This window comes from Akebia trifoliata, chromosome 16 (genome assembly GCF_017979445.1).
Source record: "Akebia trifoliata isolate Shusen 1 chromosome 16, ASM1797944v1, whole genome shotgun sequence".
Taxonomy (NCBI): domain Eukaryota; kingdom Viridiplantae; phylum Streptophyta; class Magnoliopsida; order Ranunculales; family Lardizabalaceae; genus Akebia; species Akebia trifoliata.
In genome coordinates this window covers 2,251,749-2,266,583 of record NC_141390.1, presented here as the reverse complement: position 1 = coordinate 2,266,583, position 14,835 = coordinate 2,251,749, and the positions used below count along the sequence as shown (strand labels likewise).

The 14,835-nt window shown below is 31.6% G+C and overlaps 1 protein-coding gene across 2 annotated transcripts in view; it reads right to left on the bottom strand.

The window, feature by feature from the left end:
• The window catches only part of LOC147382226 (GPI-anchored adhesin-like protein, putative (DUF936)), a 28,512-nt gene extending 25,097 nt beyond the window's left edge, over positions 1-3,415 (bottom strand). Inside the window, exons 1-3 of one of the 2 annotated variants that reach the window (XM_086429009.1) lie at positions 3,144-3,415; positions 1,268-2,359; positions 661-933 (exon numbers count right to left, since the gene is read on the bottom strand). In XM_086429009.1, the coding sequence (XP_086285135.1) occupies positions 661-933; positions 1,268-2,167 (1,173 nt within the window). In that variant the 5' untranslated portion in view covers positions 2,168-2,359; positions 3,144-3,415. The remainder of the gene's footprint in view (positions 1-660; positions 934-1,267; positions 2,360-3,143) is intronic. The other variant, XM_086429008.1, reaches the window with a different exon arrangement.
• Between the last annotated feature and the right edge of the window lie 11,420 nt (positions 3,416-14,835).

Sequence of the window (14,835 nt, the reverse complement as noted above, 5' to 3'; positions counted from 1 at the left end):
TGATCAATGACAACAATAGCAAAAAAGAAAATACAAAAAATGGAAAACAAAACAAAAAAGCTAGTGGATCAATACCTAGACATTCTAATAAACAGTCAAAGCCAATCTGATAATTGAATGGTTAGGATCATCCAATTACTGTAGTTTGGGGCTATGTTACATCCAAACGGTGGTCAATTAAATGAACAATCATGACCAGAGGCTCATGTAGGGGTTTGGTGGCCAATAACTAGTTATAGTACATTAGAAGGTGGCATGTGCAGAAGCACATGTATCAAAAGGGCTTATTTGTAATTTGAAATATGAATTAAAGGGTTTTTGAAGATTACATAGGAAAAGCAAGATACTTTTGTAATTTTGAAAATTAAGAATGGGTTGCAATTTTCTTGGTTTCTAACCAAAATGACCTTGATTATATTAAATTTAAATGTTAAGGTGGGGACATTTCTGGAATCCAAATTTTGGTGTCGAGCCACTTCTACTCCACCTTCTCTCATTATAATAGTAAAGATAAGTGGTATAAGCTTCTCAAAGGACATTATCCTACAAAAGATAAAAAACCTAAAGGAACTATTGGGCAAGACCATTTAACAGGCATCACGATCTCCATGATTATTTAAAGACTTGGAAGTTGTTAAAAAAAATTCTAGGGATTTATACCTTTCCAAGCTTTGCAAGTGATGATGGAAGTGAAGCCCATGAAACACTTCCATCAGTCAATCTTCTATTGCTAGGAACAACCTTGACCAAATTTCCTGGGAGTCCCTTACTAGAAACTTCTGATATTTTCTTTTCTACCAAAGCCCTTTGCTTCTTTGACTTATTAGGATCCTCCTGAGCTCCATTTGCAGTAATTTTCTTAGTAACCATTTGAACCTTGTTGTCCTCTTTAGATGACAACTTGTCATTAACAGATGGTGTTCTTCGAGGAACCTACAAATGAGAACAAATTAGATATAAAAGAATGAAAAAATATACATGAATAATTGCAATTAAATATGAATTGTTCATCTCCAAATCTAAGAAATGACAGTAGGAGAATCATTAAGCACATATAAGGAAAAAAAAGGGAGTGAAAGTCATTGAAAAGACTTTATATCTAAAGAAGATTAAACGAGTGTGTAGCTTTGCTTGAATCCAAGATTTTCATATATTGCAAACATATGGAAACCTTAGAAAATTATAGGTAAAAGTTTAAGACCCATTTTAAGAAATAAATAATGCAAACAGAAATAAAATAAATCTGAGGAACAAAAAAAAAACTCACAGAAGTGCTCCGTGCTTCGGGTTTTGAATCATGCTTGGTCACTCTTGAGCTTGAATTCTCCCTCCCCTTCACCTCCAAACCTCCTTCCCAACTTTTTCTTAGTGTCTTGGGCCCAAAATCAATCCCATGAACCACATTCCCCGTAGAGTTCCCCACGGGCACCTTCTTCTTAAGCACAGAAACCGCCTTCTCCACTGATCCTTTTATCTTTGATTGTTGTTTGATCCCATTTGCAAACTTCTCAAACGAGGTAGGCAACGAGTAGCAACTCGTTGGAGATGAAGGGATCCGTGAGTTTGAAGACCTCGGCCTCACTGGTGATTCCTTCTTCTCTATCAGATTTAAAGTGGGCTTTGCCAATAGAGACCTCGATCTATCGAGTGACACTTTCTTCTTATCTGACTCATCGTTTTTTGTAGCTCCATTAAGTTTAACAGGCTTGCACTTTTCTTTCTCCTTAAGCGGGTTATTGTTCGAGCCCTTAAATGGGGTTTTAGTTTTCTCTGATCCTGATGAATTGAGGAAGCAAAGAGAATGTGTGGCAACCAAATCTTCAGGGCTGCCGACACATGGGTGACGACCCGGGATAGGCCTCACCCCATGGAGAATTGGAACGGGAGAAGCGGCATTGAGCCGCTCGACATGGATGAATTGGCCCAATTGAAGCTTATCGCTGAGAATGAGATCGTTGTGCTCATCGGGAAGGGCTACATATGTCGCATGAGATGAATCCGAGACCTTGAGATAGAACCCTTGGTTTGCGAAGAGGTCTCCACCGGAAAGGGCGGGGACAATGCTGACTACTTGAAGTAATGACGAGCGATACTCACCAGCAACTTTCACATCAGTATTCATGTGTTGTAGGAGTTTCAAGAGAACACCAGGGACCAAAGTAGCCATTAAATCGACCTTCAATGTGCATTACTATGCAAACCCAAGTGAGGAAATTCAACCTATTGGGCAAAGATCAGATCATTGGAGATATCAATTGAGGGAAATGGTGATTTATCCAGCTAACCCATATGGAAAAATCCAATCTTTAATCTAATACTCCGAATTGGAAACACCAACAATCATTCATAAGGTTGGAAACTGCATAATTCTCAAAAGCCAAACAGAAAAGAAAAAAAAAAAATCAAGATTTCAGATTTTGATCAATTTCAGAGGGAGAAAAAGGCATTGGGCTTTAAACCCAGATTTGATATCTCTGCTTTAAGAAGATCAAAAAGTTTGAGGTGCTAGGGCATTTGATGGATCACCAAGAAAAGAAACTTCACTGCAAATCCAAAATAAAAAAAAAATCCGTTTTGGGGTGGATTATAAGCTTAAAAGAAAATGATTCAGATTGAAGAACCATATGTTAAGAGTTCAACTTTTTTGTGTTCTAGATTGGAAATTTGGATTAAAAACAAAGAAAAACACATTAATCAGCAAAACCCACATTGAAAAACTTCTTTCAAAGGGAAAGAATATTTTTTGGGTTTTTCAATGAAACGCAGCTAGAGAAAAATGCTTCATACAGCAAAACCCAGATGTGAAGAGCTTAACATTCTGTTTTCTACACAGGAAACTTGAACTAAAAACAAAGTAAAAAAAAGGCATTAATCAGCAAAACCCAGATGGACATTTCTTAAAGGAACAATTTGTTTATTTTTTTCTTTGGAAAAGAACAAATGGGTTTTTGATTTCTAGATTGGATTATAAGCAGTAAAAAAATGAAAAAGGCATTAATCAGCAAAACCCAGATGAAAATTTTCTTAAAAAACAATTTTTTGGATTTCTAGATTGGATTATAAGCAGAAAAAACAAAGATAAACGGATCAAACAGCGAAACCCAGTTGAGAAATGAGTTTAAAAAGAAGAAAAACATAAGAACCTGAAAGTAGAGAAGTCTCTGAACATGGGAGAAGCATTTTGCTGCAAAGGCTCATCAATGCATGATTGATAGAAATAGATGAAACAGAATCTGAACACATCCACACATACAAAATACACAAACAGAACCTGACACACTTTTTTTTTTCCTTTTTTATTTTTGGGGGTTTTTTGTATTTTTCTAACTCATGGGTTTGATTGGTTTCATTTCATCTCCTCTCAGAAAGTTTAAAAAAAAAAAAAATTGGAAACTAAAGCCTCACCAATTGCAACAACTGAGAAACTCTGTAATTTTTTGTTTTTTTTTTTAATATTTTTTTGTTGGTAGAGATATTTTTATTATTTTAAATTAATATTAAATGAATTATTTATTGGTTGGAGGTGAATGGAAGCATGTGGACAGTAATGGGGTGTCGGCAACCGAAAGGGATGTCAGATACCGGCGAGTGATTTGGACGGGGAAGTCAGATTCTGGCAGATTTTAGACGTTTCCTTCATTAATATATGAAAGTATAATGACATTGCTGTCATGAGGCACACTCTCTTTATTAAGTACCCCACACTAAAAGAACAGCAGGTGGCATTCTTGTGGGTCCCACTTCTTTGGTGGGCCTAAATACATATATTGAGTTAAACTTGGATAATGGGGTAACTATCAAAATTTAAAATCTCATCTCGAGGAAAAGAAGAAGATATTTCGAGAAAAATCGAATAAAATTGGTTAATGAATTGGGTTCAAATTAGAACAAGGTCGATCAGAAACTAATTTGATAAGATCAGAGGCAGAATTAGTTTAGGGTTTGTCTATTTGTGATTTTTTTATATTGGATCTAAATTCAGTTCGATAACAAGTTTATTGAGTATAAATCAGATTAAAATTCGATTTGATATACAAAATATAAATAAATTCTATATAATTTAAATAAAATTTATGGTATATGTGGATTGTTTTATCTAAGCCCTTCTACTTCTTTGATCTCCTTTGGTTAGGGATGCTTCACATTTGCTCTTCACTTTTGAAAGTCTTACAATTATATTTTGGTAATTAAATAATTTTAATTTTTTGCAAACTGTATGAGAGATTTCATAACGAATTATGAACTTTTGCCTTCGTTTGTTGTCTATTTATAGGATTTAATATGGATTGGTTGTATCAGTATCATTGTTAGAGGCGTCGACATGTATTCACTCCAAGACTTCGTTTACAACATTTTCTACATGCTAGTCACATGTCGAAACGATGTTATAATCCGTCTAATCAGTCTTTGCAAGCATTATTTTGAAGAACGTGTCATCGATTATATTCGATGTGAGTATTTCACAAGAAACTTGAGTCAATAATTAAACAATCTCACAACCATGAAATCTTGAGAATAATTCGGATTGGGACATGGTTGATCTAGAAGTAATTAAATCGGATTCTTATTAGAACAATCCTTATCAAAACACAAATCTTTAATCCATATTTAGGGTTGTTATAATAGAATGGATCGGAATTTGGGTTTAATTCGAATCATTGACAACTTATTTTAAAGTATTATTAATTTTTCGACTAAGTTAGCAATTTCCGATCTTGGGTACTTGATTGTCACTTTGCAAATTTTCGCAATTTTTTTTTTTTTGGTCAAGTTCTTAATCATCATTGATCAATTTTCATAAAGTTTTATGATTGTTATCAAATTCTATTGAAGAATGTCGACAAAACTTTGTCGTAAAAACTCACTTCAAATAGCAACAAAAATTTACAACCCAAAAAATAGCATTGAAAGGTGTCTCATTAGACTTGTTATTGCTTTGACTTATATTCCCCAATATGAATCCCACTTTTAACACCAAGTAAATTTGCAAGCAATCAAGCTAATGAAAAAGACTGATTTTGTAGTGTATTCTTCACTGCTGAAGTTTGGGTCTATCTATCAAATCAAATTGATCATCGAAGAGGTACAACATCACTGAGTTCAGAAAAAGGGAAAATTACTTAAAGGACTCTCGTGGAAGGGTTTATTTCTAAATAGTCTTTAAGTTTTTTATAGTAACTTGGCAGGGCATTTAGAAAATTTTTTCTTTTTAAATGGTCTCTAGACCTCATCCCCCACATTTATCACAATTGAATGCTCTAATTGTTTGAACTTATCGTTTTTATCCAAAAATTAAACTCTTGATATCTTAATCAAGTTTTGGAGACTCCATTACTTTGAAAAGTATTTAAGAAAGAGGAAGTCATTTTCAAGATTTTTCAAATGTTTTAAAAATATACGTAAAAAATTAGGGGGCTTTCACTTTTTTTTTTTTCTTAATTTTTGAATGAAAATTAATCAAGAATGATTATTTTGGGTTGAAATCATCTAAACAAATCTGTATCTCAAGTTTTTCATCAATCTTTCCATGTATTTTAGTCAGAAAAACTCAAAAAAAAAAAAAAAAATTGGGTGGATTTTACTAGTGTTGAGTTCGATAGGTATCTACGATAAATAGTGGTGAACTCGATAGTAAATAGTAGTGAATTCGATAGTAAAAATTGTGAACTCGATACTAAATAAAAAAATGTCAAGTTCAACAATAATAAAAAGTGGTGAACTCAATAGTAAATTAAAAAAAAAAAAAAAAAAATGGTGAGTTCACCAATAACATGGTATCACAAAGAAAGAAAAAATTTACTAAATGTCCTATCAGAATACTGTGCAAAATCTAGGGATTATTTAAAAAGAAGCCCTACCAGGAGGGTCCTTTAAGTAATTTTCTCAAAAAAAAATTGATGCATTTTGAGGACCTAAATAGTGTACCATATGGTGTTTCTAGGCCCACTGAACAGACGAATGATTGGCTCAGAAGTTTGTGGGTTGATACTACTAATTCAACCTGATTGATGAGTTGTAGCTGTTGGATTTAAATATTTTCTATAAAGATATTTTTGGATATTATTTATCAGGTGGTATCGGTAGTATTCTAGTTATATTATTGCTGAGTTTATAAACTATAATCTACAAATAACTATCAAACCAATCAAGTCTTTCAAACCTATGGGACCCACAGAAGATTTTCTTGTTCAACAATCATTCGAAATGGGCATTTTTTTTTTTCCTGAAAAACCTATCTGTCACAGAATTCTACACCAGTTCTTCCATTGGAGCAAACATTTGTCCTTTTAACGTAAAATAAAAATTTATTATTGCCACACCAACTGTGTGCATGTAATTTACATAGGAATTGGTGTGGCATTAGTAAAAGTTGGTGTTGAAATAGCAGCTCTCTTACTTTACAGTAATTTAAATAATTATTTTAAAAAATTTAAATAGATGATCTTACAATAAGTGGTTGGGTTACGATCTCATGTCTCGTAAAAATGACTTATGATCTCAAATGTTAAACATGAAATCGAATTATTAGAATTTGTATATACCCCAATAATATATCTTTACTATTATAATGAAATAATGCGGAGTAAACGTGGTTTGAAATCAAAATTTAAATAGTCATAAATACCCACATTTTTATATTTAAATTTAATATAATCAATGTCATTTTAATAAAAAGTAGTAAAAATTATAATTCACAATCGTATAATTATGTTGTTTATTTTTTAAAATTACAAAAATATCATTTTTAATAGAGAAACATTTTCCTGACTAGCTTAGTAAAGATTTTAAGCCTTAGTAACAGTCATTTTACTCAATGAATTACCACACTAGCAATCCTACACCATGGCCCTCTAAATTTCATCTAAAAATTCAAATAAAATAAAATAAAAAACAACTTTTTTTAAGGTTTGATCTAAGTTTTTGAAAATGTATGGCCTTTACACTTCCACCTAATTCAAAAACTTAATATTAAAATTCAATTGTAACAAATAAATTTTTTTTTTCAATCTACGACCCTACAACATCGGATCATGTTTTTTAATGTCACAAGGTGAGTCCAAGGACCCTTAGTAAGGGTGAAATCCTTACTAACTTAATATGGTTACTCAAAACTCTTTTTAATATGTAATCTACAAGAACCTTTCAATCAATATTTTAAATCACAAATAAGTCCTTTATGGACGAGTCTTCTTCTTTTTCACGAAATTGAGAAAAATATGTTGTCTTGTTCAAAAATCATGGCTAAGATTGTCCCATTGACATTTGCATGTATCGATGCTTAAAAAAATCAATCAAAGTAATGTTGATTTTTTTAATAAGAAGTTTATAATAATGGTAATTTGGGATAAATGTGAGGGCAAACGTTAAAATTCACATTGAACAATAGAATTGGATTATGGATAAGAATCCGATTCTAGAATCCAAATCAATGGCCACTTTTGATAATAAAAATACTAAAGTAGTGGACACTTTGGTCCCTTGGGGAAGCTTAGAAAATATTCCCATGGGAAAATTTTTTTTTCTTTAAAAGTTTGTTAATCTTATTTTAAAAATATTAAAATTATTGAATTTATTTTTTTAGATTAAATGTTTTTAATAACAAATCATTTTTCCAATCATGAACTTAACGACTGATCATTAATGACCTAATGATTAGTTTTACTTTGCAAAAAGTCCAATTATATTCTTATAAGATATATATGTTAGGTAAAGCAAAAGGTTCTCATCTCTTTCCCATGTCCATTATTCCCAACTACCTCAAATAGTAACCCCAATAAACAAAAATAATATAGTATTAAAAAAAGGGAAAAAAAGAAAACATTAGGTGAACTCATTTGGATGAATCTTACTTATGATAAACTCAATTTAAGAATATTAACGGTCGCTTTTTCTTTTTTAATTTTTTTTTATCGTGCATCTCCCCACCCTTCGAGTGGGACTAATCCCGCGGTCACACAAATTAAGAAAATAGGAAGAGATTTCTGTTTCAGATTCTTCAAACCCTGGTCTCCAAAGACACACACACACACACACACAAATCATTTACATAGACACCGCTTGAATCTATGAATACTTATGTTATATGAAGAACTTGTAGCACCATCAACAAAACCTTCATGGCCAAAATTAAGAGCTATGTGCCCTCCTTCAACGACAACTCCAACTTGAACTTCCCTTTACATAATTGTTGCGGAAGAAACCCTTTCACAAGTTTCGCCCCAAATGAAAATCTCGTAAAAGATCGAATCTAATTTCTCGCAAAACAATTTTGGATATATTTGATAAGAACCGTGTTTCATAGGTTTCCTCCAAGATAAAACTCTCGTAACCTAATTTTCCTAACATCCATCCCTAAGGTTGAATGTTGAACTACATAATAGACAAGAGACGTTGAGAGTTCAAAAGTTGCCAACTCGTGCTTGTTAGATTTTCAAATGTGTAATGTCGTGCAACTTGCGTAAGTTGCCAACTCGCATGCCCAACTAACACTTTTCCAACAATGTTGCCAAATGTCAATTTTCACAAAAAAATTTCTTGATTTCTTTTAAAGATACTTCAACTTTTGCTCTCCCTAACAGTAGAATCCAGTAGTTGATCCAAACAAGGTTTTATTCTTGTAAAAATTGTTTTTTAGAATCAAGACTTTGGCTTATCCTATTTCGAATACCTAGCTATGCAATAACCAAAATCCAAAATCATGAGAGTTAGGGGATGTCCCGTTTCTTAATTTAATTGATTTTCTTATTACGATTATTGTGCATAACTTATTTATAAGCCAAAAACCATCTCACATTTTAAAATCAGATTATGAATGAGAATTGGATTCTAGACTCCAAATCTCTAATGCGAGACTTGATGAACGCAGATTTTATTAAAAAATTCAATATTATATTTTAAAATGCATTCGACCTACTACACCCAATTCACCAAGTGAAATCATTTGATTAATCCATAATTATAGACCGGTGTGGGTTGACCTACTAAAATCAAATTATAAGATTCGATATCTCTAGTGGTTATGGTATGACATATGCATTTTCGCTTAACATAGAAAATATCACTCAAAATAATTTAATTTTTAATAAAATTAGTTGATAATGTTGATTTTTTTAATAAGATGTATAAATTATTATTATTATTATTATTTTAATTTATGATAGGGGCATCTGAACTTACGTCCGATCAATGGGGTTAGAAGAGCCAGAGACTAGGCCAAGGCGTGTGGGTCCCTTCCCCCGAATAATATTAATTTGAGAGAAATGTTGGAGCAATGAACCTAAGTTTGACAAATAGAAGACTCATAAAAAAATTTTGAAAAAAAAGGGACCCTAAAGAACGATTCATGTATCAAAGCAATAAATCAAACAAAAGATGTTATCTATAGGTCTCGTTTGGTAATGCAATTATGCAGCGCTTCTCCCACTTTTTTGCGGCAGGAAGCAATTTTGTGCATTAGAGAAGTGTTTGTTGATATGTTTTAATCAAGATTACTTAAAAGTATAAAAAATACATTTTCAGTTTTTCGTGATTGCAAGAAGCCAAAGAATGTCAAATATAATTCTTAAAAAATATTTAAATTTTAATAATAAAAATTCTAAAACTTTCTTGCACTTAAAATCTTTTCTCCATAAGAATTTTTTTTTTCTTTGAAAATCAACTCCATATTTTAGAACTTAAAAAAAAAAAAAAATCTCAGAACAAATATTTTTTATTAACAATTTTCCAAGCTTCCACAGAGGGCTTTTGCTTAATCATAGATTTAAAAACTGGCTTTTCAGATTGGGTGCACTGAGTTCATGTTGACTCGGATGATATAGATTTAACTTGGTGAATCAAATCTTTAATTTTTCACAAAATTGGACGAGTTGTGTCTGAGTCTTAGAAACATGAGCTTAATGACTGATCATCATGGTTTTAAAACTCGGCTTTGCGTCTCGTCTCGTCCAAGCCCGATATCGAATCATTTCGGATGAGTTTTCTGATATGTTTGAGACGTCTTATTCAAAAAATCAAAAAATTGAACTTGAGGTATTAAATCTCAATCAAAAAAGTGATTTGTGAGTTGGTCTTGTTCAGTTTTAATACCAAATTAACTTGGATGATACGACTCGGTCTTGGACGAGTTTTAAAACCATGATGATCATTGATGACCTAATCATACGTTTGGGTTACAAAATGTCCAATTATATTAATATTATTTTTTCCATAAATAAAACAAAAGGTAAAGCAAATCATTCTAATCTCTTTCCCTAAGTCATTATTCTCAACTACCTCCAATAATATCCAACAATAATAACTAACTAAACATATTAAAAATATAAAGAAAATTATTAGGTGGAACCCATAACTATGAGTCTTACTTGTAATACACTCAATTTAAAATAATAATAGATCGAACGGCTAGGATCGTTTGATAGAGTTAATTTATTTTGAATGATATGTGTTCCTCAAGGGATCCAATTGATTAGTATGTTAGAAATATCTAAGATTAAGTCTGTCTATAGTTATAAAATTCAAAAATTCAACTCGAATGTCTACTAATTAAGTTGAGAACTCGAGAGTTGATATGAATAAGTTAAATAAAAATATATTAATTTATTTTTCTCCAATAAATATTCTATACAGACGAATAACTTGAATAATTATGTAGCTTGACTCGATGCATTTTCTAATTGATTAAGTCAATTTGATCGATTTTTTCAGTTGATTAGACAAGTTGATTCCATCAAGTTTTGGAGTTTTAACTCATTTCAAAATCCAGTAAACTTTTTTTATTGGTAAGCTTGTTTTTATCGAGTTCATGAAGTCAGTGCTGACTGGATTTGAACTCGAGTCTCTGATATCATCACCCAAAGACTTCACCAACTAAACTAATTGGCAATTGCTAGTCAAATTGATTTAGTCAAGGTTCAAGTTGACTTGACAAGTTTTAAAACTTATGGATATTTCAGGCAAAAAGTTCAACTCGAAAGTTTAAGATTTAGATTCACAATTAATTAATAAGAGTTTGATTTGCAGGTGCCAACTAATTTAGTTGATAAAGTCTTTGGGTGATAATATAAGAGACTTGAGTTCAAATTCTATCAACATCATCAAAATCACCTCTTAAAGACTATCCTCGGAGATTTATCTTAGAAATTACTTGGTGAGAGGGAGAGAGGATTTGCCCCAAGGATTAATTAGGTGCTCTGAGAGGTTAAGATACTTTGATAAAAAAAAATTATATTATATATATATATATATTATTTAAATATATAAAATTTATTTATGTTTTGTATATTAAATCATATTTAATCCGATTTAGAGTTGATTGTGATCGGATAAGGCTAGTTTCCTAGAAGGATTTGATTTGAATCTTATCGGAATGGTCACAAATCGACTCCAATTTGATCCGAATCCAATCCATTGACACCCAAATGAATGATTATTATGGCCTATGAAAATATAGGTCAGGCCCACATATTGGTCATAGAGATGTATTGTATCATGATAAGTATGATAGGATACGAAGTATGTTATATTTTCCCCACCAAATGAATAGCAGATTCCGCACGTGCGTATTGCACCAACCACATGCACTGAGTCGGTGGAGGGGACCACTCGCGTGGGCCCTCCTTAAAATGAGACACAAAACGGTGACATCTGGTACTAATGTCACATTGCAACGTGTCATATTCATACGGTAGTCGTACGTGGAGATGTTGACCCATAAGTTTCATAGATTTGATAATTTATACTCTTTCTTACTAAGGTTTGTGGGATGGGTCAAAATATTAGGGCTGTCAATGGATCAGGTTTGGATCGGATTGAGGTTGATTTGATACCGATCCAATAAGAATTAGATTGGATCCGGGACCAATATGATAAGTATGGGATAGACCCTTATCGAATCGGGTATTTTATTGGATCTCAATATTAAGATTTAGATCCGATCCATTAACAATGGGATCAAGTCTAGGTTGGGCTAAACCCGATTTTATATATAAAATCCAAGTAAACTTGATACCTCTCAACAAATATATAATATAATTTATATACTTTTAAACATATTATTGGATCGGATCCTTATCGGATAAGGACACGATTGATCCAGATATGATCTAATAAATTATCTCTCATTTCTGACATTTTCTAAGACAATCAAATGGGAAATTTTTTGAGGAATATATGCAAATGATGTTTTTAGAATTTTATAGAAATCCATCATCTTCAACCTTTCTAGGACTGGCAATAATCCGAAATATACCTGATATTTGAACCGGTCCAATCTAAAAAAAATGAAAAATTGGATTCGGATCTACCCCAATCCTATCCGAATATATTTTAATAATTTATTATTATTATTATTCTTAATTTCATATAAATACATATAGATAAAACGTTTTAGTCTTTTTGATTTTCCTCTATATTTGTAGTAGAAAAATAGATTTATAAATTTTTTTGAATATTGATAATTTGAAAATAAGGCATTCGTTCAGATCGAACAGGACCGATTTTGAAATAAAGATGAAATGAAACAATTTGGATTTGATTCACATTTTCATTAATCCATTTGGATCGGATCGAGTACATCTTAAAAAAAAAATTGGATCAGATCGGAGTAGCATAGATCTGATGCCAAACCGATCCGTTGCCAGCCCTACATAGTCTTGATGAATTGATAAGTCATTTGTTAATTCATCGATTTAACTAGGAATTTTACAATTTTTTGAAAAAAACATAGACAAATTTGTGACAATGATTACAGAACTTATATTATTGTAAATTTTTTTTTTTTTTTTTAAATGAGAGAGAGCAATTGAAGTATCATAATAAAAAATTGGTGTGGCAATAAGGTAACGAGTGTTGAGAGGATGTGGAGGGAGAAAGATTCAATATGTTATATTAAAAAAGTATGACAAAATAATTGGTGTATTATAATAAAATAATTTAAAGATATATATTTTTAATAGTTAGAGTAATTCCATTGGTCCAATCTTCAAAGAAAGGGAGAATGGAAAGATGGTAATATATTGAGATTTTAGGATTTGAAATTTTTTGTAAATTATGTAAAAAAAAAAAAAAAAAAAACAGGGAAAAATACTTAATAAACCCTATCAAAAGGTTATCTTTCTAAATTTACCTAGAGTTTTGGGGGCACTATTTTAAAATTCAAGTTAGTTAAAATCAATCTTTCTAAATAGCCCCTCACCCAATAAAATGGCTTGAGGTCATCAAAACAAAATTGTTGATCTAGACGATTTGAATTGTTGATTTGATGATTCATGTTTAAATGTCGAGATCGATGATTGCAACCAGGTCGATCTTGACAATTTGAATGTTGATCTCAAAGATTCGCGTTAAATCATCACGTGACAAATCAAAATTGTTGATCTAGACAATTTGAATTTTGATCTCAATGATTGTAAAATGTTGATCTTGAACATTTGAACTAATGTTGATCTCAATGATTTGAATTGTATGATCTTAACAATTTGAATCATCGATCTCACCAATTTAAATGAGGGTTAGGGATTATTAAGAAAGGAAAGTTCACTAAACGAATCATCAAGCTACTGCAGAAAAAATAAGGGGTAATTTAGAAAAAAGCCCTCCCATTGGGTTTAATAAGTAATTAAAAAAAAAAAAATAGAATAGAAAATGAGGAGACCATTATGGACAATGATTTGAGCAGGAAATTGAGAATTGTTTTTTTTGAGTCATGATTTTCTGACACCCCCTCTAACACATGCCCCTTGATGTGGCATGGGTAAGAATCATAGATTTTCCCCTTGAGATACACAGCTGTACATCCCCATGAATGTGCATAATTGTGTATTTCGAGAAAATAATCTGTGATTCTATCACCACGGGGCATGTGTGAGAGGGAAGCGTCAAAATCATGATTTTAAAACTCGATTTCATGTCTCGTCTTGTCTCATTTAAACCTGATACCAAGTCATCTCGGACGAGTTTTTCGATACTTTTGAGATGTCTCGTTCAAAAAATAAAAAAATTGAATGTATGGTATTAAATCTCGATCAAAAAAGTGACTTGTGCGTTTGTATCATTCAGCCCTGATACTGAGTTGACTTTAACGATGCGTCTCAGTCTCGGACGAATTTTGAAACCATGTTCACAATATAATTATTCTTATTTTTTTTATTGATTTTTCTCTCTTTCCCACCTCAAATATAGGTAAAGGGGAGTGGATAGAGGTATAGTTGGGAGGTGCTATAAAGCGACATGAAACATGTGGACATTAGGTGGTGAGAACTTTTTCTACCTTAGTCTTTGCTTCCACATGTAGATAACTTAAAGTAGGACCTCTCTTGGAAAGAAACCTTTTGCCTCTAAATCTTGATAAGGCTGAGGTCCACATTATGTCATAAATAATAACTATTTTAACATAGTTACATGAGAGTGCCCATAATGGCACAATAATTTATTAACTATTCTTATTTTGGATTATTCAAAAATTAATCTAATATGTTTTTCATTCATATAGGATGTTAGCAACATCAACAATCATTTTTCCCCCATAAACACCCTTAAAAGTATTCACATTTACTGGGACAGTCCACATTTGAAACTATTTACGAAGTCGATAAAAAAAACATTTTTGATAAATATATTTTACAAATAACAAAGAAAGAAAAAAGCTGTTAGGACAAATATATATATTTGTTTTATTTTTATATTTTAGAGTTCTTAAATTTTTGTATTTTGGAGATTCTTCACAGATGGTCTCTCTGCACCTACATAAAACTCCCACACAATGTCTTTCATCATTTAATTACTATATAGGTGGTTCTTAAGTTACTATTTTGGATTATATTCCATTTTCAGAATTAG